We start from the raw sequence: 25,507 nt of genomic DNA, 5'->3' as shown, positions 1-25,507 counted from the left end.
AGGTTACGATAAATGGCCCAATAAAACTCTAAACAAAACCAAACCCCATGGAGTACTATATATAGCACATATTTGACAAGTTTCAACACTTGATATACATACTATGTACATGTTCATTTGTGTCTGTATTTTATAAACTATTTGAGTATATGTCTTCTGCAGCTCTAGTTTATTTTAACAATTTTAAAATGTTGACACCACTTTAATTTAATACATAAAGTGTCAATACTCCATAAAATCACGAATTAATAAATGAATTTCTTTTATGTCATTGAAGAGAAAACCTGAGGAATTTGAAATTACATATTAAAATTGGAAAAAAAATAGGTTTGCAATGATGCTTTCTGTGCCCAGGCAGGTAAAAGGATATACGACATAAAAATTTTGAAAAATTTATATGAGAATATTTTTTTTCTCAACAATAGCATGAAAATGCAATTCTATTTCTTATACTATACATTGAAAATATAGCGAATGTTTTTTTACATACCTTAAAATAGAAAAATTCGAAATAAGAATACAGAACATAGCGACCAACACTCAACTTTCAAGCCAATTCCCGAATTTAAAAATTTTAATATGAACTGAAATTTTGTGGGTTTTAGTTCTAACTTCAAAACTAAACCACATGGAATATATGTATGTATGTATATTTAATTCAACTCTAACTTTAGTAGTGAACTTGTCAGAATTGTGCAGTATAAATTTGCAATCTACTTCATCTTATGGTTTGGACTTTATTTTATAGTTCGGTCAGTTAGTTATATTTAGTAACTTATGTATATGTGAGAAAACAGAAGCCTAAATGGGATTACAAAATATAAGAATATTATGCTTTATATGTTGACTTACGTGTGAAGTTTAAATTAATTGATGCGGATACTTCTCCCGATTTATTTTTTGCTTTAACCTTATAAAGGCCTGCATCTGTTTCAACGACATCGTCCAATTCTAATACTACCGTAAATTTGTTGTCTCCAATTGGTTGGATTTTGAATTTGGTTCGACCATCCTCTGATAATTTGTTATCACTTCGAAACCATTCGATATCCGGTTTTGGAGCCGACAAAAGTTGGCACTCGAATATCAAACGATTGCCATCGTCTTCCTGATGCAATTGTGGCTTTTTCACAAAGCTGGGAGCGAAATCTTCAGCCACCCCCATGCTGAAGGTTCTCTTTAATCGTCAACGGGTCAGGCCCTTAAATTTTTTTAAAAATAAAATTAATGAACGTCGTATTGCCATATTAAAAGTTAATTCTAAGTTATAAACAAACATAGCTTAATTTAACAGATTGTTAATAAACGTTTTAGTACGTTTCTTTCGATAAAATTGTGTTGTTTTTTTTTGAATCAATAATACAATTCGTACCTATCGATGGGTGAGCAGCACTGCAGTCTCGATAGTTATCGTCGGTAATCAATATTTTAATGGTGATACCACTTACCATATAATACATAGATGCTTTAACTCTTGAAGCAAAACGTATCATTCGCAACAGAATTATTGCGACCCCAGAAGAGCCGAGAGCTGTGATTAGAACCCCAGAGCCTCTTCAGCTCATTTCGAAGTTCTAGCGCAGCGCGCAGCGTTCGTCACACACTTAGTTCAGTCGTAGATCGAATGCGAAACAATGAGTACGAGCGCATTTCGTTGCGCTGTGCTTTCGTTTGTATGTGTCTATCTATCTACATGCTCGCCATGTACGTGGTACGTGTATGCATGTGAAGTTTTGCAACGTGCAGTTGCCTCGCAAGTCTCGAAGATGAAGACGACAGCAATTGCTCGAGTCTTAGATGTTTGCAGTTAAATGGCGCCTGAACAAGGTCTGCATTGGCTCTGCTGATAGTTTGCAAGTGGTGTGCGAGTTCGATTCCGGATCGAGAATAATTACATATACATACATATTTGGTTTTTAAAATTACAATTTTAATTAATGAAGCCGTAATTCTTTTTTGCACACACTATTTAAAACTGTCATGCGACTGAACGTTGCGTGCAGCGTTCGAATTCGGTTCTAATTGCAGCATTCGACGATTGATACGTTTTGCTTCAAGAGTTAAAGTATCTACATATGTAAGTATTATATGGTTAGTGGTGATACCCTACTTAAGCCTAAGCTCAAAAACTTGAATAATGCAATTCAAGCACCTGTTTTTTAGACAAACTGATGCAGGAAGAAAAATTTCATAGGTAAAATAAAATCAACGGAATATTAGCGATTTATTAAACAATGCGACACTGGGTGCATTTAAAAAGTATTTTGGTCTATATATTTAACAACTTATTAATTAGTTGATTATATTTATTTGTGTTTTTTATTATATTAATGAACTCGTTTTGAAAAGATCAATGTGGTGAATTTGATCAATTCGGCTATTTTCTCTAAACATTTCCTCTATTTTTTTGCTTTTGAAAGAATGGCAAGCAATTTCAAAATCACTATGAAAAATTTATGGCCACACCAGATAAAATGGCATTCATTACCTAGCACTTATTATTGAAATAGCTGATATGATATAGCTTTAAAATTACGCTTGTTATTCGAGTTTTGTCAATTTGCGGAAGTGAGCGTAGATAAATTTAAAACAAATTTTATCTACATACATACGTGCAAACATTACAAGTGCTATTGAAAAAAATGTATGTATATATCCATCTCCTATAGTCTGCGGTCTAGCTGTTCGTACAGACGGACATGGCTATATCGTCTGGGCTGTTGATGCTGATCAAGAATATATGTATGTATAAGTATAGGGTCGTATAGGGTCGGAGATGCCTCGTTCTACCTGTTACATACATTTCCTGCCGGCACAAAGTTATAATACCCTTCTACCCAATGGGTAGCGGGTATTTAACAGTTAGAAATTATTTATGAAATGTGTCTGTGAGTATAGAAGGTTAAGAAGGGTAACTCACATTCCAGCATCTATAGCAGGTTTACTTTTTTTTACGATTTTTATTCGAGTTTTTCGATGAACAGAAACGGAAGTGGGCTTGGTAAAATAAAATGAAAATTGATCTGAGTATATTTGTATCTCTCTCTTATACTTTTGGAAATCTAGTTGCCAATACGGACAAACAGACGTGCAGGTCTAAGTGTTCTCGGCTGTTGATGAATATGAATATATGTATGTATCCACAATAATAATACCCTTCTACCAGACCTTCCTGTGTGAAACATTTTTTAATAATAAATAAATTAATTAGCCAATAAATGCAAATCTGCACATGCAATACACATAAATTTATGTACATATGTACACATGTATATTTAGGTCTAGTTGAAGTATTGCACACGACTCATCAATATTTTTTGGAAAATGGAAATTTGATCGTTTTCTCTCTATCGGTTTAAAAGTCGAAAAGCTAAAATGAAATTTTTAATGAGTTGCCCGTTTATTTTTAGACATCCGCCGTCACCGTACGCTATACAGACAAACTACACATGCATATATGTTTGTACATAAATATTTCTTATGTATATAAGAATAAATGAAACCTGAACATAGACTGAACATGGACATACGAACCCTTCCAAACTTCCAAAATTGAAGTTCAAGAAGATAGTGATGATTTTGTACATGCATTTTCCCAATATAAAACAAATTTGTGCCATAAAAAAAAATGGAATAGAGGCAGAAAACCGCTAGTCGATGCACTCATTCATTTATATTGTTGGACGCTAAATACACTTATGGATATATTTGTTATAAATGTGGTCATCTCCATAAATATAGATATACAACTAAATATACATAGTAATTACTTAGCTGGTAACAGAGCTTTTTACTTTTTCTGGGGATTTTCGTATAAACGACGAAACATTTCTATTTATAAGCCCCACAACCGTTACACAATTCCTTGAATAGACGCAGCTGTTTAGATTTTAATATGTATGTACATATACATACATATATACAGATACCGCTACGCGCATATATGCGTATTCCTTTACATATAAAATTTATTTCTTATAAAAATCATTGAAGACATAACAGTTGAATTCTATTTATTTTAAAATTTATATGAGATCACTTTATTGGCACTCTCACTTGGTAAATATGAATTCACAATTTTTCACACTCATATTCTTATTCATATTTATGTAAAATATGTAAATTATTGAATAAATAAATATTTATGTATGATCATTTGCATTTTAACTATGTGTAGTGTGTGTAATTAAGTCGATACGTACAACTTGACTACAGATAACACGGTGCAATATAAAAAGCACAAAAATTATCCTTGCGTGCAAAACGAAGCGAACTCCCCGAGTGTTAAACTATTACTGAATTTTCCCTCAATAATCAAGATACGACTTTGAGTCAAAATTTCATTAAAAAGTTCTCAATATCTGCTCTCATTTTATTCTATTCATTCGTTCTCTTTTCTACATGTACATATGTACACATCCAGCACAATACATGCACACACGACCGAATAGACAGGCAGTTAGGTGGTTTTAAGAAAAATATAAAAAAAGTTTGGTATGTATAGTTGCGTGAAACACTGATTACAAACGATATGACAAATTAAGTACACAATTTATTCCCGCTACCCGCTATATATTATATATTTCTGGCCTAATAATGAAAATGCAAATATTTATCATCAAAAATGGATTTATTGTTTTTCAAACTATTCTTCAGCAAGATTTACATATATAGTACATACATGCTTTTGCATGCGCTCAAACTAATTGACGAAGCACTTTTTACCACTCCGATTGCGGCACTTCCAAAACATGGTGATTGAACGCTTCAACAGCATCTTCTGGCGATGAAAATCGGGTAGAAGGGTATTATAACTTTGTGCCGGCAGGAAATGTTTGGAACAGGTAGAAGAAGTCATCTTCGACCCTATAAAGTATATATATTCTTGATCAGCACCAACAGCCGAGACGATATAGCCATGTCCGTCTGTCCGTATGAAACACTGGATCTCAGAGACTATAAGAGATAGAACTATAGTTTTTTTTTCGACAGCATTTCTTATGTTTGCATAAAAATTGAGGAAGTTATTAAAGACAAAAAACGCCTACTTACTAGGGGTCTTTTCTTTTTGGTTTTTTATTGTTGCGAAATGCCGGCAGACTCATTTCGCCAAGGGACGGAGCCCTCATTTGAGTTTGTATATCCATTCGCTATATTCCTAATGAATTTTGGATAGTCCAGCTGGCGTCCATTTTTTTCTGCTGACGGAGATGTTTCATTTAACATCAAATTTGATATACAATTGCTTTATAATCTGTAGGATTCAAACAGATCAGAAAAATTTTCAGAGGACAGCAAGCAGCAACAATCTTTTGAGCTCTTCTGAGTAACAACGCAACTTTCTCTGGACCATCATGCACTTCGTTCTTAAATTACGAAAAACATTATAAATGCAACAGCGAGCTCTATTAAGCCTATAATTAAAAATTCGCTTAGCTGCAGTGAGCGTGCGCGATCAAACAGTTTGTGAAAAGTTTCACTTAGCCATGAACTCATCTGTCCACTTTTGCATATTTGCCTCCGTCCATAGGCCTTCAAGACGAGTCATAATGTATCGACCACCATTTCAATTATATATATATACCACTGACGTGACATTGCAAATCTCCGGTTGCTAAGAACCTAAAATAATTTATAATTTATATTATATTTACACTAAACAGAGCAAACTTGGCTTGAAGTGGAATAGCGACTTGGCGTGTATCCCTCCCCATGAAACCATGCGTCTCCACTAATTAAGTAGCCAATTGAAAGAGTGCTCATTCATATGGAAATTTTGGTAAAAAAAAACATTTGTTGGCACAATTGGTTAAGTTAATTTAAGAGCATCAATGAAGTTGATAGAATTAGGGCGAAGCGATAGCACAATAAAGCTCTCATGTTGTTCTCTGAGCGAATTCGCCTCGCTTCGCTTTAATTAAGTTAGGCTTAATGTAACTTAACATTGAAATTATAAAGCAGTCGAGTATCAGAAGTTACAGCGCGTCGTCATTCTTGTCGTTTTCGTTTTGCATAACAATAATTATCCATATTTTTGTTGTTGTTATTTTGTATTTATTTTTTTTTTTTGTCTTTTATTTTCTCGTCTCGTTTAATAGTTTAATAATGAATTCGAAATAATCTCTTGAAGGCTCTAGGAAGCAACTTGCTATTTGCGTGAAGAGCATTTGACAGAGTTAGAGTGCAGGCTCGAGATATCTTCGCATTTAAAAATGATCTCAAATATCAAAGCAGGATAGAGACATTTGACAAATATCGTTGCGAGTTAAAAGAGATTTGCATTTCTGCAAAGGCAAGGCTGAAGGTGAAATTGTTGGCCGATACATCATCCGCCAATGTATTGATTCAGCAGATTGCCGCTCCTCGCACCCGTCTGCCTAAGCTGTCATTGCCGAAGTTCAGCGGAAAGTATTCCAAAAATTTTATCAGTTTGTTTGACAATGACCATTCGATTCCGCGCATTGAGAAATTCAATTCATGTCTCTCTGGTGAGGCTTTCGGAACGGTGAGAGCGTTTCAAGTCACCGAGGACAACTATAGTATGAGAAAGTAATGGCAAGTTTTAAAAGAGTATATTACAATGATTGTTTGATATTTAATGAAAAAATGTAATGAATTTAATGAAAAGATTTTGCAGCCTTCCTCTTCAGCATTGAGAAACTTGATTGACCCTGTCTCTGCGATATACGGATCATTATTGTCGATAGGTGATGTTAAGAAGATTGGAAATACAATTCTTATTCACCTGGTCATGCACAAAGTTGATGAACATAAAAGAAGTGGGATGAGCAGCAAGATTACACGAAGATTCCATTATAAAGTGAGTTTGAAACTGCGTTTAATCTCGATATCAGCACTTGTCAGCTGAGAATTCGACCAAGTCTGATAGTCAAGCCGATTCGGCCAAACAGTTTAATAAACCACATCGTCTATATGCATCGGATCGGTGCGCCTGCACCACTTCTCTCGTCGCACAAGCGTAGATACTCGGAGACCCATCTTCTCCAGGATCGATCCCTCATCATGCATTTGTCAAGCTTCAGTTCCTCGACGACTCTCGTATTTTGGTATTCGATACGCCCACCACAAAATCGTTTGGTGTCAGTGGCGCCTCCTAATCCGCTAGCGGCAAGTGGGTAAGCGGACGAGAGTTGATGATGTTCTCCCACTCTATTAAAAAGGCTCTGCAGCACTTGCTCCTTAGGTGACATATCCTTTAACGTATGTCGCAGTACTCTATTGACGGTCTGCACCATACGTTCCCATACGCCTCCTCCAAATTGATTGGGAGGTCAATTCGTCTTGAATCTTCTCTGGCTCCAAGACTTCTTCGAATTTAATGGGCTCTCGTCTCTTAACTGGTCCACGACGACACATAAAATTGCGCATTGCAATTATGGAGGTATCCGTCGACAGGTCGTATTTAATCTTCAGATGAATCGATCTTGTTTTCAGGTATGTAAATAAGGGGACCCATCTCTTCTCCTTACGGCGACCGGCTACCAAAAGTACCGGTCCAAAGGTATAGACTTTGAGGCGATCCTAGGGCAGAGGCGCCATCCACGGCTATACTGGATGCGCCCTCTAGCATGTAAAGCATGATAACGTTCAGTAGTTCGTCACCTAATACCTTTTGCGAATCTCGCTAATGGTTGCATCCAGATTCAGATGATTCATCTTCAAATGGTTATGGTGTACAATCATCTCCGTCAATATGTGACGATGGGAGAGTATGAAAAATCGGAGGTGTGCACTGCTTATCCAATGCAGCACTGTTTGAGAATCGGACCAGAGCATGGTTGCACTTATTGCGATGCTATGCTCTTGCCTAACAGTGTTCATCAATCTCGTGCCCAGAACCCTCTTCGATAAATCTCTCGCAGCAGCCATTTGGCGGTAATCATAAAGCAGCACTCCAGCGTATTTATAGTCTTCACGTAGTATGCCGCACTCTGTGAATAGGCTGGCGCCATCCGTCATTACAGTCATCATCCATTACGCCATAGATATCGTTGTGCACATCTATCCCTTGCTCGTATAACGATCTGGTAAAACATCTGCTTGATATCGCCGCAGACTCCGATGGTAACGGCTTGTAGTGTTGACCCTTGTCCAGTACCGAATTTAGCGATACATCGCCAATTTTCGCCGCTGCGTTGAGGACCAGTAGCAGCTTGCCTGGCTTATTGGGATTCTTTGCAGCAAAGTAAAAATACTATAGTTCGTTTTCGTTGTCTAAATGTATCTCATTCTTCTCCAAGCTCCAAGCGTAATATAAATTTATAAACGTAATCATTCATAATTTCCCTGTGCGCTAGGCCAAATTGTGGATCACATTTAATTTTTCTTTCAATATTCACCAGTTTCTTTAACACCATATCATAGCTCCGTGGCATTACAATGTCATTGCGTTTCCATAAGAGTCCTGTCTGGTATCTCTGTTTAAGTCTCACCGTGGTCTCTTCGAAAATCTTTCGGGCTCATGTGTCCGTACTGGCTGCAACAGCCGGTGCGAGCTTCACGCAAAATTCTCCATCTCGAAGTACTCGGCTATCGGTGAGGACACTACTCTGCAATCATTTGTTGGACCAAAGACCAGCCACCGCACCTTGGTGGCCGATGCATAGGGCCCGTTGTTGTCTACTCTCTATAGACCATCCTAAATAAGCATGATCCAGTCCAAGCAAAAGCTTCGGCACTGCATTATCAAATGTCTTAATTAGAGTCATTAGGATCAACTCTTTGCAAATCTCTTCAATGCAGGCTCTGCATCGGTAAGCTTAGATTACGCACTTCATGTACGTTTTCCAAATTGTAATGCTGGCGTTTTTCCGCTCCACTGATTTGTAGATCGACTAAAGTTGTAGGTTCTCTGGCAGATCTATAGCGTGACGGGCATTATACAAAAGAGTAATCGTTTCCGCTTTTAGTCGACGCAGCTCAGATTCCACTCCGTGGACCCCTGGACAGCTCTCGTTGGCTGTGGCTCATTCTCACTTCTGTTTTCGTTGACTGTTTTGGGCGTTCTCCTCGAAGAATTCCACGTCTCGTGCTGCAATCTGTGATGTCGTCCTTCACATCCACCCACCTAGCATTTGCTGCACGGCAACTACTGGCACTTAGGCACGAGAATCATAGACGATGCTCTCGTACAAGTCGCTTTGATGAACAGCACTTGGCAAAGATCGTTGTATTTGCTACCAAATGGAAAAATTTATTTTGAGCAACCCGACGCTAATGGAGGAACTGGTTGCAAAGCTGCCACCAGGAAGGAGAGTTGAGTGCGCAAGACATGCCAGCACTCTGTAATTTTATCCAAATGTCACGCATTTCAATAGATGGCTCACTGAATTTGCAAATGTTGCGTGCACAATAACTGACGTCGAGATAATGGATACGAAATGACACAGACCGACAGGAGTAACGTTCCAGCAAGCAGCGTTCAATATGCGATATGCAACATAATGTTCCAAATTGCAAGGAATTCAAGAAGGCGACTTGTACGAGAGCATCGTCTATGTTTCTCGTGCCTAAGTGCCAGTAGTTGCCGTGCAGACAGCAAATACTAGGTGGGTGGATGTGATCAGCCTGCAGATCTCGCACGCTTTGAACAGTAGCTGCTCTTAATCTACGTTTACGTTTCTTGGGTGGATTAGCAATGACAGTGTCATGCGCATAACCTTTTAGTGCCTTCTGCAGACTCTGGTTGTTCTCCAGGTTTGTGCAACCATACGACGCTATGGTTTAAGTAAACGCGTAAGCAAATATCGGCCTAATCTTCTGATTTGCCTCCAAACTCGGGCAGTTCCGGCAGTTTACGAACACTTGATACTGAAAATCTAGGAACCATAGTCGTTGATTTCGATGGAGTGATCCCTCTTGGGCTGTACTATGGTACAACTTCCTTGACTTGTGTGTAATGAGGCCTTGAATTACTGGCGGTCATAAAACAAGATGGCGCTGACGATGTCAGCCCAATTACACTTGCAATTACTTTTGCAGGGCCAGGGTGTAATTGCTACCAATTGCAACTGGTGCACTCGTGCCTCCACCGGCTGCGATTCAAGCAGCCACAGGCATCCCTGTAGGTGTCGCAGATGCAGTTCCTGAAGTAGCCGGCAGATACATAGTTTGCTGGCTTCTCGTTTTTCTAGGGGAATGCTGAGTTGACATTCTCAACAATGCGTCGTTAAATTTTCTGCTCAAGTTGCCTTTCCACTAGCACATCAATTCAAATGACCGATTTGCCCGGATGTGGTATGCAAATAAAAGAAAATGGTCGTCTCCGACAGAATTAGAAGATGGATTAGAATCCGATTTTGCCAGGATTGATAGGATTTTATGCTGTGAGAAATCCATTAAAATATACATATGTTAAATCTATGACTTACTTCTTACTATAGTGATTTCCTCTAATTCTGAACAAGAACGCACAATTTTCAGTCATTTGCTTAAATACTATAGGATGAGACCAGTCAAAATAACAAAATACTAAAAACTACTAATCGGGATTTAAACTTATGTGCACCCTTTTTTCATCTGCGCTGGAAATATTTGTGTACCTAAGAATTACGGCGCTGACGGGCCCGGTTTCTCTTATCATTGGCAATCCTTCTTCTCCTTAGCATAATATAGCTCAATAGGGCAACACAAAAACCTTTTTTGTGCACGAAAACAAGCAATTTAATTTAGGGTCATAAAGGTTGCCAGTAACGGTGACTCTAAAATTTGTAAAAATTGCGAAATATATTGCTTTTTCGAACGTCGAGTGTACTCGACTGTAAGATACCCGCTACCCATTTTGAATAAAAGAAATATATTTTGCGGTATTTTTCTCAAAATATACCGAATATCTGTAAATATGTATCGATGTAGTACCGCATTAAAAATATACCATAGAGGGCTTGTTATTCGATTTTTTTTTATTTGCGAGGGCGGAAGTGGGCGTGGCAAACATTTGAAACAAATTTGATCTGCGTGCAGACATAACAAATGCTGTCGAAAAAAAATTATAGCTCTATCTCTTATAGTCTCTGAGATCCAGTGTTTCATACGGACAGACACACAGACGGACAGACGGACATGGCTATATCGTATCGGCTGTTGACGCTGATCAAGAATATATATACTTTATAGGGTCGGAGATGCTTCCTTCTACCTGTTACATACATTTCCTGTCGGCACAAAGTTATAATACCCTTGTCTTGAAAAATAACAATTTATTAAGTTCATTTTTGTTTAAAAGAAAAACAAATGTATCAAAAAAGAGAAAAATTTCGAAAAAATAATTTATTAAGTTCATTTTCGTTTAAAAGATAAAGATTTCCATTATTTTATCGTTATCTCCTTAGTCTGTCTAGGCACTAACAAATGCTGTCGAAAAATAATTATAGCTCTATCTTTTATAGTCTCTGAGATCTAGGTGCTCATACGGACAGACGGACAGACGGACGGACGGACAGACGGACATGGCTATATCGTCTCGGCTGTTGACCCTGATCAAGAATATATATACTTTATAGGGTCGGAGATGCCTCCTTCTACCTGTTACATACATTTCCTGCCGGCACAAAGTTAAAATACCCTTCTACCCTATGGGTAGCGGGTATAATGAATAGAGTATATCGATACGCCAACACATTTTCTGGATTGTTTATAAGTGACTATCGTAAAGCTGCCACTTTTCCATATTTTGTACTTTTCGTACTTTTGTGTTAACAACACAAAAAAAAAAGTTGGGAAAAAGCCAACAGAATTTCTAAAAAAGCCAGAATTCCCGCTTTTCACAATTCCCGCAATTCACAAATTTTTCCAGTAGTTAGCCGTCAAAGAAGCATGTTTTGACGGGAAAAAATCCAAATTGGCAGCACTGGCCATAATTCAGTTTTAATGACAGATTTTTTTTTTGTATGGGATGACGCATCTACATATGTATCTAGTGCTTATATCACTAACCATATAATGGCAGCTCTTGAAGCAAATCGTATCATTCGAAACAGCGACCCCAGAAGAGACGAGCTCTGCGACTAGAACTCCAGAACCTCTACGGCTCATTCGAAAATTCGAAGTTTTAACGCAGCGCGCACTGAACGCAGTGTGTATTGCGCTCTGCTTTCGTTTCTACATGCTCGCCTATATCAGTATGTGTATGCATGTGAAGTTTTGCAACGTGCGGTTGCCTCGCAAACAAGCAGCTAGCGCACGCCAATTTTGTTTTGCCGCGACGAAATATCTTGAAGATGAAGACAACAACAATTGCTCGCGTTCTATATGTTTGCAGTTAAATGGCGCCTGCACAAGGTCGGCGTTGGCTTTGCTGGTGGTTTGCAAGCCCAACATGTTGGGGGTCGGGGTTCAACTCCCAAACGGCAATATTTTGTTTTTTTAATGCGATTTAAATTTGTTAATTCCCTTTCAAGTTTACTGACAGAAGTAAAATCTAAAATGAGCCGAAGATGCTCTGGTGTTCGAATCGCTCGGCCCGACTGGGGTCGCTATAATTCAGTTTTTAATGATACAAAATTTTGTATGTGATGACGCATCTATGTATTGTATGGTTAGTGGTTGCGCTGTGCTTTCGTCTATGTATCTACATTGTAATATAATAGGCCGCTTATCGAAGCCAAAAATTGGCACAGCCGCAAAGTATGCAATTTTTAAAATTTTTTTTTATTTTAATAATTTGTAATATAGTCGTCATATTTAAATTCTACTATTTAGTTTCAGAAAATAGTACTACATGTTTTGTTGTGTTTTCTATAAGTGGATGTACCTTTGTCCATGGTTAGCATTGTTGGGTTCTGAAAGTTTAAAATAGCGTCATCTATTGGTGGACCTTGTTACTGACAATTGAAAAAAAAAACAAATATAAAAGTACAAGCTATTGCCTTTTTCAGTTGGATTAAATATCAAATAGATTTCCGGAAAAGGGTTTTGACTTGTAATCGTGATGTTGGCAGGTTAGGAAAAAGTTATTAGTGAAAACAAAGTTAATAAATTAAAAGCAGTGAACGGGTTCAGTAAAATCTACCCTGCAGAACTGGAGGTGTCGATTGGCCATGGGTAAGTGCTTACCTCGCCGATCACTACATGGGTACTTACTAAAGTGGCCCTATAGTAATCGAACGTCGAACCACCGAGTCGACTCGAGTTTGCGATTGGCCCTGGATAAGTGCTTACCTCGTCGATCACTACATGGGTACTTACTAGATTAACCCTATAGTAATCGAACGTCGAACCCCCTAGTTAATAAATATATGCGCATTAAAGCATAAGTACTAAATAACGGCAAACATCGCTTTTGTTTTTGTTATTTTGTGGAAAAAGCATACACAAGTTTAAAGACAAAACTTCGATTATGCTTTACTTCACTGTTGTTTTATTTTGTGCTACTAAATATAAAGAAAAGTTAAGTTCCACAGTGGAGAACAAAAATGTGCCCAAAGCGGAAGTGGAAATTATTAGAGAAAATTTACATTATGGAAATAATGACAGTGAAGCGAATTTTTTGGAGGCAATAATTTATGAAGACAATATTGACAATGAACTAAAGACGAAAAGAAACGACGGTAACAATAACTTAAATGACGATCTTAAAAAATGGTTTCTAAAACATAGACCAACACGTGACTGTGCAATTGATTTAGTTCGAATACTAAAAAAAATAGTTTAGATGTCGGACCATTTTACAAATACAGTGTGCCTAAAAAAGCTGAAATGATGCAAATGAGTGGTGGCCGTTATTTGCACATTGGCATTAAAACTCAGATTGCTAAGCTTTTGAGTTTAATTAATTTTAATGACGACATAACTATTGACATAAACATTGATGGAATTCCGCTATTCAAAAGTTCAAATTCGCTACTATGGCCAATTTTGATAAAAGTAACAAATATTAAAAATTCTCCTGTTGTGCCTGTTGGAATATTTTTTGGAAAATCCAAGCTCAATAGTCTGTACGAATTTCTAAGCCAATTTACTTGTGAGCTAAAAGATCTTCTTCAAAATGGAATTGACACAGACGAAAGAAATATTCAATTAAAATTAAGGGCTATTGTTTGTAATGCCCCAGCTAGAGCTTACATCAGTGCACTGAGTCCACTGCAGTGGGACTCCCGGACATACATCTTCGCATGGATGTTCAAAATGCTTACAAGTCGGACAAAAAATAAATAGTGTTTTAACATACAGAACAAAGAGTGAAGACTTAATAACCGACGAGGACTTCAAAAGTAGGAAATATTCCGATCATCACTTAAAACAATATTTGACAAAAATGACACCCTTTGAAACCGTGAATGTAAAAATGGTTTCCCAAATTCCACTAGACTGCATGCATTTATTTGACTTAGGAGTCATGCGTAAATTTCTTGTTCGATTGATGACAAATAAGACTTATAATAAATTGACGAACGACAAGAAATCTAAAATATCTCAAAAATTAATTGACATACGCAAAAAGATGCCTAAAGAATTCGCAAGAAAGCCAAGACCCTTAAGTGAACTATACAACTGGAAAGCCACGGAATTTAGACAATTTTTACTGTATACGGGAATATTTGTACTCAAAAATGAATTATCTGACGACCAATATTATGTGTTTTTGTTGTTGCATTGTGCGTATAGGATGCTTTGCAGCCCATATCAGCGATCAATTAATTTGGAAACCTGTCAGCGAATGTTGAACCTATTTGATTCAAATTTTCCAATTATATTTGGAGAAAATACTGTTTCATATAACATACATAGCTTACTACATGTAAAAGAAACGGTGGAACAGGTTGGCGATCCAGTTAAAGGCTCTGCTTATGCTTTTGAAAATTATTTGTAACATTTGAAAAATTTTGTCAGAAAGCCAACAAACATTTTAGAGCAAATTCACCGGAGAATTGACGAAGAAAAAAATTTACCTATCCAAGAGAGATTAGAGACCGAAAAAGGAAAAAATTTAATAATATTTAAAGGAAGCACATTAATCCAGAAGGAACCAAACAATTATTGTTACATCGAAGGGGATATTCCGATTAGAATAGAATCAATTATGGAAGATACATTTAGAGGAAGACGATTCAAGAATGTGCGGAACTTTTATACGGAGCCTATATCCTCTGACTTGGGTATTTACGTAGTAGATGCGGAGCCCTTATCTTCTGAAGAAATTTTTGAATTAAACCAGTTGATTTATAAAGCAGTCGCAATACCATATTTAAAGGATATGATTATAATGCCGTTACTTCACCATATTGATGATTGAGGATATTGTCGTACTTTTATCTGTTTAACCCTAAATTATGTCATATATATTATATTATACAAAAGCCCCAAGAATCAACATACGAAACGATGTCGGACATCCCAGCCAGGAAAATTCAGCGATTGGAGTTTCTTAACAGCTGAAACAAATTATGTATTAAACCTGTTGTTTTTTTAGATAAGAAATCGTGCAAATGTGAAGAGAGTATTGAGCTCCTTGAGAAGATTATTTCGGATCTCACCGAACAAGTTAGTTCCTCTCGAGTTCTCTTTCCCTCTCGAGTGTCTAAGTTATTTTTTAAATTCGGCCAATTTGAATTTGTTTTTTATTTGCAGTCGAAACAAAAGATTCTCTCGAAAAAGTTGTGGATGAAGTAAGGACCTTAAAAGGTATGAGTATTTGTAAGTAGTGGTGGTCTGCTGCCCTGCAGTTCTGAGCGCTGGTTCGTGGCTGGTGAAATAAGCACTTACCAGCAGACCAACACTACTTACAAAGTGGACCACCACTACTTACAAAGTGGCGTCTAGCAATGCTTTTTTTTTAATTTCCGTTTTTGTATGAAATGTCCGCAAATAGGGTCAATCGCCACTGCCTCGATTACCCACGAACTAGTGAAATAGTGCAACATATTAGGGTCTTTAAGGAAAGTACTTACATTGGACCCCATGGAACGGCTGGTAAAGTAAGTATTAAATGGGACCCCATTGAAGGGTCGGCCATTATAAATTTAAAAAAAATGTGCAATTACAATTACAGTTTTTATTTTATTTTAATTTTTCTTTATTTTAATAAGTCGGATACTTTTATTACTTAAAGGCAACTTGAGTTTTTAGAATATCGTTTTTTTTGAGCTGTAAGGCTTTTGTAAAGTGGTCCTCAGTTATTGAATCTGGAAATAAAAAGGATTAAAAAAGTTATAATAAATTGAAGTGGATAATAATTATTTAAAATACTCACCGATCATAACACCAAAGAAACTGCCTTTTTTTTTTAGGTCCGCATTCCCCTGTCATTATTTCCATAACGTAGATTTTCTGTCATAATTTCCACTTCCTCTTCTTTAGGCACATTGTCTTTTTCCACTGTAGAGCAATACATTATGCTAACTGCTTGTCGTCCTTTTATTATCTGCTTATTTAATATTTACACATTAGTACACATATAATACAAACATATATTTTTTTTTTTAAGTCACTCACCTAATAATCGATTGATCCGCCTTGCACTTCTCAACTCAAATGCTTGCAAAATTTCGTCAGCCAGCAAACACAGCTGCGTTTGACCAAAAGAGTAGCACAAAATAAAACAAAGACGCGTAAACAAACTGCGATGTAAAGCGCAATCGAAGTTTTGTCTTTAATCTTGTATATGCCCTTTCCACAAAATAACAAAAACAAAAGCGATTCTTGCCGTTATTTTGTACTTATGCTTTAATGCGTATACATTTATTAACTATGTGGTTCGACGTTCGTTTACTATAGGGTCAATCTAGTAAGTACCCATATAGTGATCGACGAGGAAAGCACTTACCCATGGCCAATCGCAAACTCGAGTCGACTCGGTGGTTCGACGTTCGTTTACTATAGGGTCAATTTAGTAAGTACCCACGTAGTGATCGGCGAGGTAAGCACTTACCCATGGCCAACCGACACCTCCAGTTCAGCAGGGTGGTAAGTGCTTATTTCACCAGCAACGAACTAGCGCTCAGAACTGCAGGGTCAGAACTGCAATTGCATTCAAAATATCAGTGAGTATGCAATGATAGATTAGTAGTGGAGTCATTTGTTGATGTTTCTTTTTCACAAAAGTGCCCCTAACCTTGTCCACCATAGGAGAGCCCCATTATTTTTGTGAAGTGCCGTTTTCTATATTAGGGTAAATATCTATTACTAGTATTTATACCCGCTACCCATAGAGTAGAAGGGTATTATAACTTTGTACCGACAGGAAATGTATGTTACCTGTTACAGGCATCTACAATCCTATAAGGAATATATATTATTGATCAGCATCAACAGTCGAGACGATCTAGCCATGTCTCTCTGTCTGTCCGTCCGTCCGTATGAAGCACTGGATCTCAGAGACTATAAGAGATAGAGCTATAATTTTTTTTTTTTGACAGCCCACTTCCGCCCTCGCAAATCTAAAAAATCGAATAACAAGCGAGTTTTGGTGTGTACAATAAAAACAATAGTACATATTTATGATTCCTGAAAATTTTATTGCGATCAGATAAAAGTTGTGGAAGTTATTAAAGAAATACTTTTGTATGAGCAAAAATGCCTACTTATGATACTAGGGGTCTTAGTTGCTTTGGCGGACAATCTGGTATATTGTGTCGTCTATGGTATATTTTCAATGTGGTATTATATCGATATACCAAATATACCATTTGGTATACATTTTTGTATTTTGTAGTATTTTCGGTATATTTTGAAAATAATACCGCAATATTTTGCTTTTATTCAAAATAGGTAGCGGGTATCTCACAGTCGAGCACACTCGACTGTAGCTTTCTTACTTATTTTAGTTATTTATTATTCCAAGTTAAGTTTTTTTTGTGTATCTATTTTGTTAACAGATTCGGCACCATAGTATAAAATATTAAAACACCAAGTTTCATAGTAAATAACTAAGAAAATATTTTTTATTACATCAGCAGGCACATCATCAGTGCAAAACTTGATGCAATAATTAACTCTTGAACATGTTGTAAATTATTAAATGTACAATTAAATATCTTACGACCAAAACAAAATCTCGTTTTCACAGCTTTTCCTGGGCGCATCATCTGTTTTGGCACCACAACCAGATGATCTGGTGTTGACAGTCTTTTGACTCGCTAGCGTCTGAATGACTTGCAACGAGCGAGGAGACGGGGAAAATTGCTTCCGAATACACTGACGACAGCAGAGTATTCTAACGGATAAATCCATGTGTCCGAAAGCACCATCTATTGCTGTCTTCATACTTTCTGCGACATCGTGACATCGACACAATTACCACTAAACTATTGTGAAAAATATCAATGACAGTTAATTCAGAATGCATGTCAAATTGTAAATTTAATTTTTGTATTTAAAAGTAAAATACATGTTTCTTATTGCACTCAAAAGCAGGTGAACACATATGTACCTGCATAAATATGAATGCATGCATTTGTATGTACACTAGTCGGCACAATTAATTGACGAAACTCTTTTTTGACTATTGAACTTAGCTTTGCTTGAAATCGTCAAATAACGGTGGGAAAATGAGGCTCAAAACAAAGAATCTATTTTTAGCTATGTGCACGCCAAATTTTATATCGTTTACCTTTTGCATTCTCTTTCTGCTGATAAGAATGCATGCAGACAACGGCTTTTTACGTGCCACAAGTATTTTGACAGCATCTTTATGGAAATATTTTCACACTTTTAAGCACGCGATATAACTTCATTGAGCAATATTCAACGTTGTTAGTAAAATAGAAAGTTATTAAAAATTAATAAATTAATGGGTATACCTACTGAGCTAAGTTTGGTTACCAGATCCTCAATGGTAGCAAAGTTTTGTTGCGGACTGGTTGTCTTCCCTGGGGCCGTGCCGGCTGGCTCATCGGTACTCAGGTGGAGTTCCATCCCTGGCCCGCAGTCCGCACAATCGATAAGTCCACCGATATTAACAGCTGTTTTTTTAAACAGAAAAACACACCACTAACAGAAAAACAAAACAGCTGCCGCGCAATTAAAAATTGCGCTAAACAAAAAGGAAATCCAAAACAAACTGTTGACGACAGTAAGTAAAGAAAACGACAATAATATACGACTCACTGATCCATTTGTGTTTGAATAGGGCCACAGCTGGACCCCGGCGTACCCACCCTGCCTGAGATGGCCACATCGGCGCCATCTCCCTTGCGTTGGCCACTATATCAGTGGCCGCTCCTCATCCGGCGTAGCGCTGTCGAATCCCCCTCCCCACCATGCTGAGAAGACTCACACGACCATGTTCATCGTAAGTACTATTGTATTATTCATGAAGTTTTCTTAATCACTAACATTTAATTTATTTACAGGTATAATATTAATAGATATTCGAATTTCATTACAGCTACACGGAACAGTATTCGAAGCAAAAGCAAATAAAACAAACAAGGCGGAACAACAAAGAAAATAACGGAGTAGGGACAATTATATATGTATGGTATGTAAAGAGATCACAGATAGGTATATTTATGTATGTATGTATACGCATATTTGGGTGTATGTATGTATATAAATGTATGTATGCTTGATTCGCTTAAATGTCTACCTTGACCTGCCTAAGAGCTCTTGAGGTTTGGTGAAGGGGCGATAGGTGATACTTTAATGCATATATGTGTATATCTTTATAAATGTGTATACATCTATTCCTCCTCAGATGCGAATGTTGATCTGAATGATTTTTCTGTCTATCACCTACTCTGTCGTTTTACAGCAAAACATTGATCTACTTTAATTTAAAGTTGTACTCTATTTTAATTAGCTTTCATTCGTGGCCGTTTTTTTTTTGTATATATACTGTATTCTTCGAGTTTTAAGTTACATTTCTGTTTAGTTTTTTTAATGCAATCTTTAATTTTGATTTCTCTTCGATTTTCATAAGAATTCAATTTGGTTTTTTTTAAGGTTCACTCACAACTTCTTTGGCCGAGGGAGAAATCTATAACGTATTTTTTACGTATTGCACCTCGTTCAATGTGTCACTCCTCGCGGTATAGTCTCGCTCAATAGATAAGAGAATCGAAGCGCAGGCGTTTTTACTTTATTTTAATACTTTCATGCTCGTTGTTGCCATTAATGGTTGTTTGTCTTTGCTCACACTGTTGTTGGTTTACGATCTTGTAACGGAATATTGCAGCAATCTCTTTTTATACACTAAACAAATCTTTATTTTGTGTAACTTCGTATTTAACATTTATTCTACGATACAGCAAACACGTGGAGTCGAGTCTTCTCTTCTTTCTTGTCGACCGTCTCCAACCTTCATCTAAATTCAACTCTCGACCCAGAAAAATCCACGTTCTAACCTCTCGTGAAAAAAAGTTGACTTTGAACAGGAGGAGCAATTTTCAAATTTCCCCCCCCTGGTGTTGCCATTTCCTATCTCCGATACATCGCCTCGCGATATATCGATAAACCCCCCCACAACATTGCTGGCACAAACGATATCCAAAACGTAACAGTTTAACGCTGGAATAGCAGTCAAAGACATTGCCAATGAGTTTAAAGTGTCGCGCCAAACTGTGTACTACCAAATTAAAAAGTTTAAAAAGCATAATGACATGCGTAATTTAAGAAGATCAGGTGCTAAGCGCAAAACAGATCTCAGTGAAGACTGAGCCCTTGTACGGGAATTTAACAAAATGTTTTTCTAAAGCCCCAATCCGCAGCAGATCAATTTAATTTGACAGCTAAAACACCAATTAGTGAGCGCACAGTCCGTCCACGATTAAAATAATGTGATTTTAAGACTTATAAAGTCAAGGAAGTACCATATATAACAAAAGCAAACAAGCTTATAAGACTGACTTTTGCAAAGGAAAGCAGTTCTGGAGGAGCGTTCTATGGACAGATGAAAGCTTCTTTGAGTATAAATCATCAAAAAATAAATTTTTTGTAAGATTATAAAGGCAGAAAAGCCGGTCTGTTTGCCAAAAAGTAAGCCATGGTGGAGGCTGTGTGTTGTTCTAAGGATGTGTAGCGTATAATGGACTGGGTGTCTTCGTTCCTGTCACTGGCCTGATGAACCAAGGCCAATATTTACAGGATCTAAATGATAATGCATTTACTTCTGGACAGGCTTATTGGTCAATCCTTCATTCTGCAACAGGATAACGCCCCATGGCACAAAGCCAAGATGATTACAACATTTTTGAAGGATGTTAGTGTTACCACTTTGGACTGGCCACCTCAAAGTCCAGATTTAAATATAATTGAAAGCGTCTGGTCTCTTATGAAACGTAAAAGAACAGTATCGTTGAATAAGAGACAGATTTCTGATAGTTTGTAATGAGCATTTTGTATCATAAAGTGCCCAAAAAGATCCCGAAAATTTATTACTCTGTTATTACTTACCTTAACTACGACTATGCTCAGAATTTTATGAGTCGATGTTTAGAATGCACTGATTGCGCTCCGAAATCGATCTCAGCTCTTTTCGGACACTTAATTTAGAGCCCTCCTAACTTTGCTTGCTGGCTACTTGCTTTGAGTGACAGCCATTAGCTGATCCCATGTAATTTGTTTACGGAGAGCTTTACGCACTGGAAGATATTTATTTAATGTTTGCTATATGCTGTGGGCTACTCCATCATTCTATCTCCAATGATTTAAATTAGTCCGTTTTAAATTATCATGTTGCTTAATTCTTAATTTGTTAGTATTTATAGAACCAAAAATAATTATTTATATTATATTTATGCAAGATCATAGCTGATATTTATAGGTTACTTTTTTTTATTGTTGATTTATCATTTGGCCTTATTTGATACTTATCATGTTAGTCCTTCAAAATATTTATTTATTTATTTTTGTGAGTTATTTCTGTAGTAAATTAAATATGTTCACTTAATTTTCTATTTTATTTGGAAACATGCATCACTGAGCAAGAGTACGTTAGCCGACCCACTTTCCTTTAGCGATCCTACTAGCATTTATTTTTGGGATTTCGAATGCAGGATCACGGTAGGGTGGACGGCTGCACACAACAACACCAGTGTTGCACTAGACAGTGGCTCCATCTTCTTTGTTAACCTACCTTTCTCTCCTTCCCCTCCCCTTCTCTTTCACCGTTTTTGAATGTACCCTCCACCTTCCACTCCTCTTACTCTGTCTACCCATTTGTATGCGATTTCTTAATGTTTTATTGTTTTATAGTGGTGCGCAATATCAGTTGGCCCTTTTCATTAACCCCATCCGGAGTCCAAAGTTACATTATGCTCGCCTATATTGGTATTGCCTATATTTTGGCAACCAACTAGCGCACGTCAATTTTGTTTTGCCGCGACGAAAGTGTCGAAGATGAAAACGACAACAAATGCTCGTGTCTTAGATGTTTGCAGTTTGAATGCGTAAAAATGTCACATTCGATATCGGAGAATTGCCCAATTGTATTATTACCTGATTACAAAAAAATGTATTTATTTCTTAAAAGTTCAAACTTTTTTTAAATAAAGTTTTAAATAGTGTTTGCAAAAAGGGAATAAAAAAATATGAATTGCATAAAAAAACAAACAAAATATGCATATATTCTCGATCGGGATTAGAACTCGCATACCACAATATGTTGGGCTTGCAAACTATCAACAGACCAATGAGTCCTTGTGCGGGAAACATCTAAGACAGGGGCAATTATTGTTATCTTCTTCTTCGTCGTGGCAAAACAAAATAATGTGCGCTAGCTGCTTGTCTGCGTGGCAACCGCACGTTGCAAAACTTCACATGCATACACATACCAATATAGGCAAGCATGTAGATACGTAGACGAAAACATACAAACACAGCACAGCGCAACAAAACGTGTGAAGTGTGTGATGTACGCTACGCGATGCGTTAAAACTTCGAATTTAAAAAATGAGCCGAACAGGCTCTGGGTACAAAGATCGCCTTGGCGGATTTTTCTAAATATCATCTACTGTTTTTGTCAATTTCTTTTTATTTTCTGGATATACATATTTTTTAAGGAATCGCAAATCAATTAAAAAATATTTTAAAAAGGCACCAGCCACCATAAACTACAAGATTTATTCTTCGGATAATCTTATACTTAGAAAAATTTGAAAATCTGTTACACCAAACTGAAGATCCGTCAATATTTTTAGATTTCAATATGTCGTGTTTTTTGCCGAATTAATCGGTAAATCGCATTTCCCTGATAAACGGGATAAATGACATGCGAAAACTATATATTCCGTAAATAAATGAAAATATGAAGTCAAATTGTTTGCCTATTTCTATGACGACATTATCCCAAGGACAAAATTAATGACCTGCGAAAAAACCTTTTTTTTTTTGAAAGCTTCACGAATTTTAGAGTTACCGTTTTCAACAAGCTATTTCTCTTAACGAGAAAATGCTACGCTTTTTTCCAATGGTTTTAGATTTATCATATTTTTGCAAGTGACCGCTTTGCCGATAGCAGTACGATAAAAGAGGTTGTCAATTTTTTCGTCTGTAAAACAGTCGATTTGACATCGATACCCTTAATTTATTTTGTACTGGGAAGGGCGAAAAAAAAGTGATGTTGCTTTTAGATTTATTTGTCTACGATCTCTTAAAGTTGGTGGTCGGATGAATTTCGGTTAGTTTTGATTTACGTAAATGTTTCATTACCTAGTTTGTGTGCATCAATCATCATCGCGAAAAACTTTGAAAGATTTTTTCATTTATATTGAAAATTTAATTCATTTACTTCTGATTTTCTGGGAATTTAGAATCGGACATCAAATATATATTTTTCAATCAGTTTCGCTTTACTATATATTATTTTAGTGTCACCGTCTTTATTAACATTTGTGTTTCCAAATTTGGCTTTGTGACCGTCACGCTACATTGCATTTTGTTCAATGGAGTTGCGCAGAAATAAAGCGACTTCATTTATCTGGGACCAGCGCTTTATTTCTTAAATATCAAATATGTATCCTGGAAATGTACGTATAAACAAATGCCTGTTATAAGAATGTACCAAGTATGTTATTTTTTTACGCAATTTCGCGGAAAAATTGCGTTTAGTTAAGCTCGCTATAAAATATTTCATTCATTTCATATTGTTACGATTTATTGCTAGAATATGATCTATATTCTAGACTTATGGTTAAAATCCAACCTCAAATATGAAAATCCGGCAAGCGATCTCAATCAACTTTCACATTATTATTTACGTTGTTTTATTATACAATTTTGTATTCTTAAATTATACATGTTGATAAATTAATATTAATAGACTGAGCCCGTAATTTAAGAGTGCACCTGATAAAACGCTGTGATTTGATTAACAGAAATAATTTAAGTCTTAAGTTTAGCTAAATTAATATTATTTAATCTTTTCAAAAGTATTGAATAGACTGAGGGCATGATTGGGCGGAGATTTACATATTTGTATTTGACTACTTCCATGCTTATGACAAAGAAACGGAGTTAGAGATATGTAAATTCGTTTTTTTTCATGTTTTGTGAGTTGGGTGCTAAATTGTTCTACCGATATGAAATGCCTTTACATATGATATTAAGACTATTTATGTAATCTTTAATTGATGGAAAAAAGTTATATAGTGCTTTTGCTTTGCAAGAAACAATCTTAAACCCAAGGTGAATAAAAGCAAGATGCAAAAAACTGTTGTTTTCCGGAAACGTGTGAGTTATTATGATTGCTATCCGATGGTGCTACACTGTTAGCTGCAGCAGCCGCTGCTGCATAGTTGTAGCTCATGTGTGCATATGACGGTATTGCATGTGATGTACTATCGTTAGCAAAACTTTGACCATGGCTCATTTGTATGGGACTACAATTCGATTGGCGATGATGCTCCATTTGGGGGTGGTGGGCGGCAGAGATGCTAAGGGAATTTGGTGCCGTTGGTGGTGCTATTGGCAGTGGAGGCGGTGGCAATCCGTAAGTCAAATTTGCTTCGTAATCAGCTACATCATTATTAACACTTTTTGTCCCATTCGAGCCGTGTGGATTTGATGCTATATTTGGACTGCTGCTGACATTTGCAACTTCATTTGAAGATGTTCCCAGACCTGCACCGACACCCACAAGATTATGATGAGATGCTAAGGGCGGAGGACGTAGTGGCATATGGCACGGATACATGGATACGGATGGTGGTGTCAGGTCTCTCTGTTGCAAAATCGGTGATGGTGGTGCTAAGGATCCCATTGATGAATGACTGAATGTAGGTATTGATGTCACGGAACTGAAATTAAAAATATTATTTTATAAATTTTTTAATTATTTGCAAATTCAAACTTAACCGACACAACAATTAAATGCATGTGAAATTATCCGTTTCCCTTAAAAAAAATCATTTACATATTTTATTTTATTTTAATTCAAATTTAATGAGTATAAGCTTCATCGATTACGCTAGCGTTCTGCAAAACTATCATCACAAACCATATAGTAAGCCCAGCATACGAGCTTACAAATTATCAGCAGTGCCAACTTATAGCCTATTTCTTCCCGTTCAGTTCAAATGTTACGTTCACCCCATTCAAAACCCATAAGAAA

General features: G+C 36.7%; 2 protein-coding genes and 3 long non-coding RNA genes across 9 annotated transcripts in view; 2 read left to right on the top strand and 3 right to left on the bottom strand.

Moving 5' to 3' along the window:
• The window catches only part of LOC132794932 (twitchin), a 63,314-nt gene extending 59,003 nt beyond the window's left edge, over positions 1–4,311 (bottom strand). The window contains 2 exon segments of the mRNA XM_060805251.1: positions 853–1,201; positions 4,203–4,311. Coding sequence (XP_060661234.1) covers positions 853–1,165 — 313 coding nt within the window. The 5' untranslated portion in view covers positions 1,166–1,201; positions 4,203–4,311.
• On the top strand, positions 4,002–18,099 carry LOC132794937 (uncharacterized). 2 transcript variants are annotated; one of them, XR_009633384.1, is made up of 4 exons: positions 4,002–4,059; positions 15,589–15,642; positions 15,830–15,935; positions 18,026–18,099. It is a non-coding gene; the product is annotated as an uncharacterized LOC132794937 (long non-coding RNA). The 2 variants fall into 2 exon arrangements; XR_009633383.1 differs by lacking the exon at positions 4,002–4,059 and adding an exon at positions 15,342–15,501.
• On the bottom strand, positions 16,081–16,759 carry LOC132794938 (uncharacterized). The gene is made up of 3 exons (XR_009633385.1): positions 16,453–16,759; positions 16,211–16,381; positions 16,081–16,142 (listed from the first exon to the last, which is right to left on the bottom strand). It is a non-coding gene; the product is annotated as an uncharacterized LOC132794938 (long non-coding RNA).
• A 605-nt stretch (positions 18,100–18,704) lies between the features above and the next one.
• The window catches only part of LOC132794936 (uncharacterized), a 15,448-nt gene continuing 8,645 nt past the window's right edge, over positions 18,705–25,507 (top strand). Inside the window, exons 1-4 of one of the 3 annotated variants that reach the window (XR_009633380.1) lie at positions 18,705–19,030; positions 19,088–19,249; positions 19,311–19,438; positions 19,903–25,172. This is a non-coding gene — a long non-coding RNA (uncharacterized LOC132794936). The remainder of the gene's footprint in view (positions 19,031–19,087; positions 19,250–19,310; positions 19,439–19,902; positions 25,173–25,507) is intronic. The other 2 variants (XR_009633381.1, XR_009633382.1) reach the window with 2 other exon arrangements.
• LOC132794934 (paired box protein Pax-6) overlaps positions 24,572–25,507 on the bottom strand; it is a 23,480-nt gene continuing 22,544 nt past the window's right edge. For both annotated transcript variants that reach the window (XM_060805254.1, XM_060805255.1), the window contains one exon: positions 24,572–25,193. In XM_060805254.1, coding sequence (XP_060661237.1) covers positions 24,572–25,193 — 622 coding nt within the window. The remainder of the gene's footprint in view (positions 25,194–25,507) is intronic.

Source organism: Drosophila nasuta, chromosome 4, assembly GCF_023558535.2.
Source record: "Drosophila nasuta strain 15112-1781.00 chromosome 4, ASM2355853v1, whole genome shotgun sequence".
Classification (NCBI taxonomy): domain Eukaryota; kingdom Metazoa; phylum Arthropoda; class Insecta; order Diptera; family Drosophilidae; genus Drosophila; species Drosophila nasuta.
Note: the sequence above shows the minus strand (reverse complement) of the source record. Positions and strands in the feature narration are given on the sequence as shown.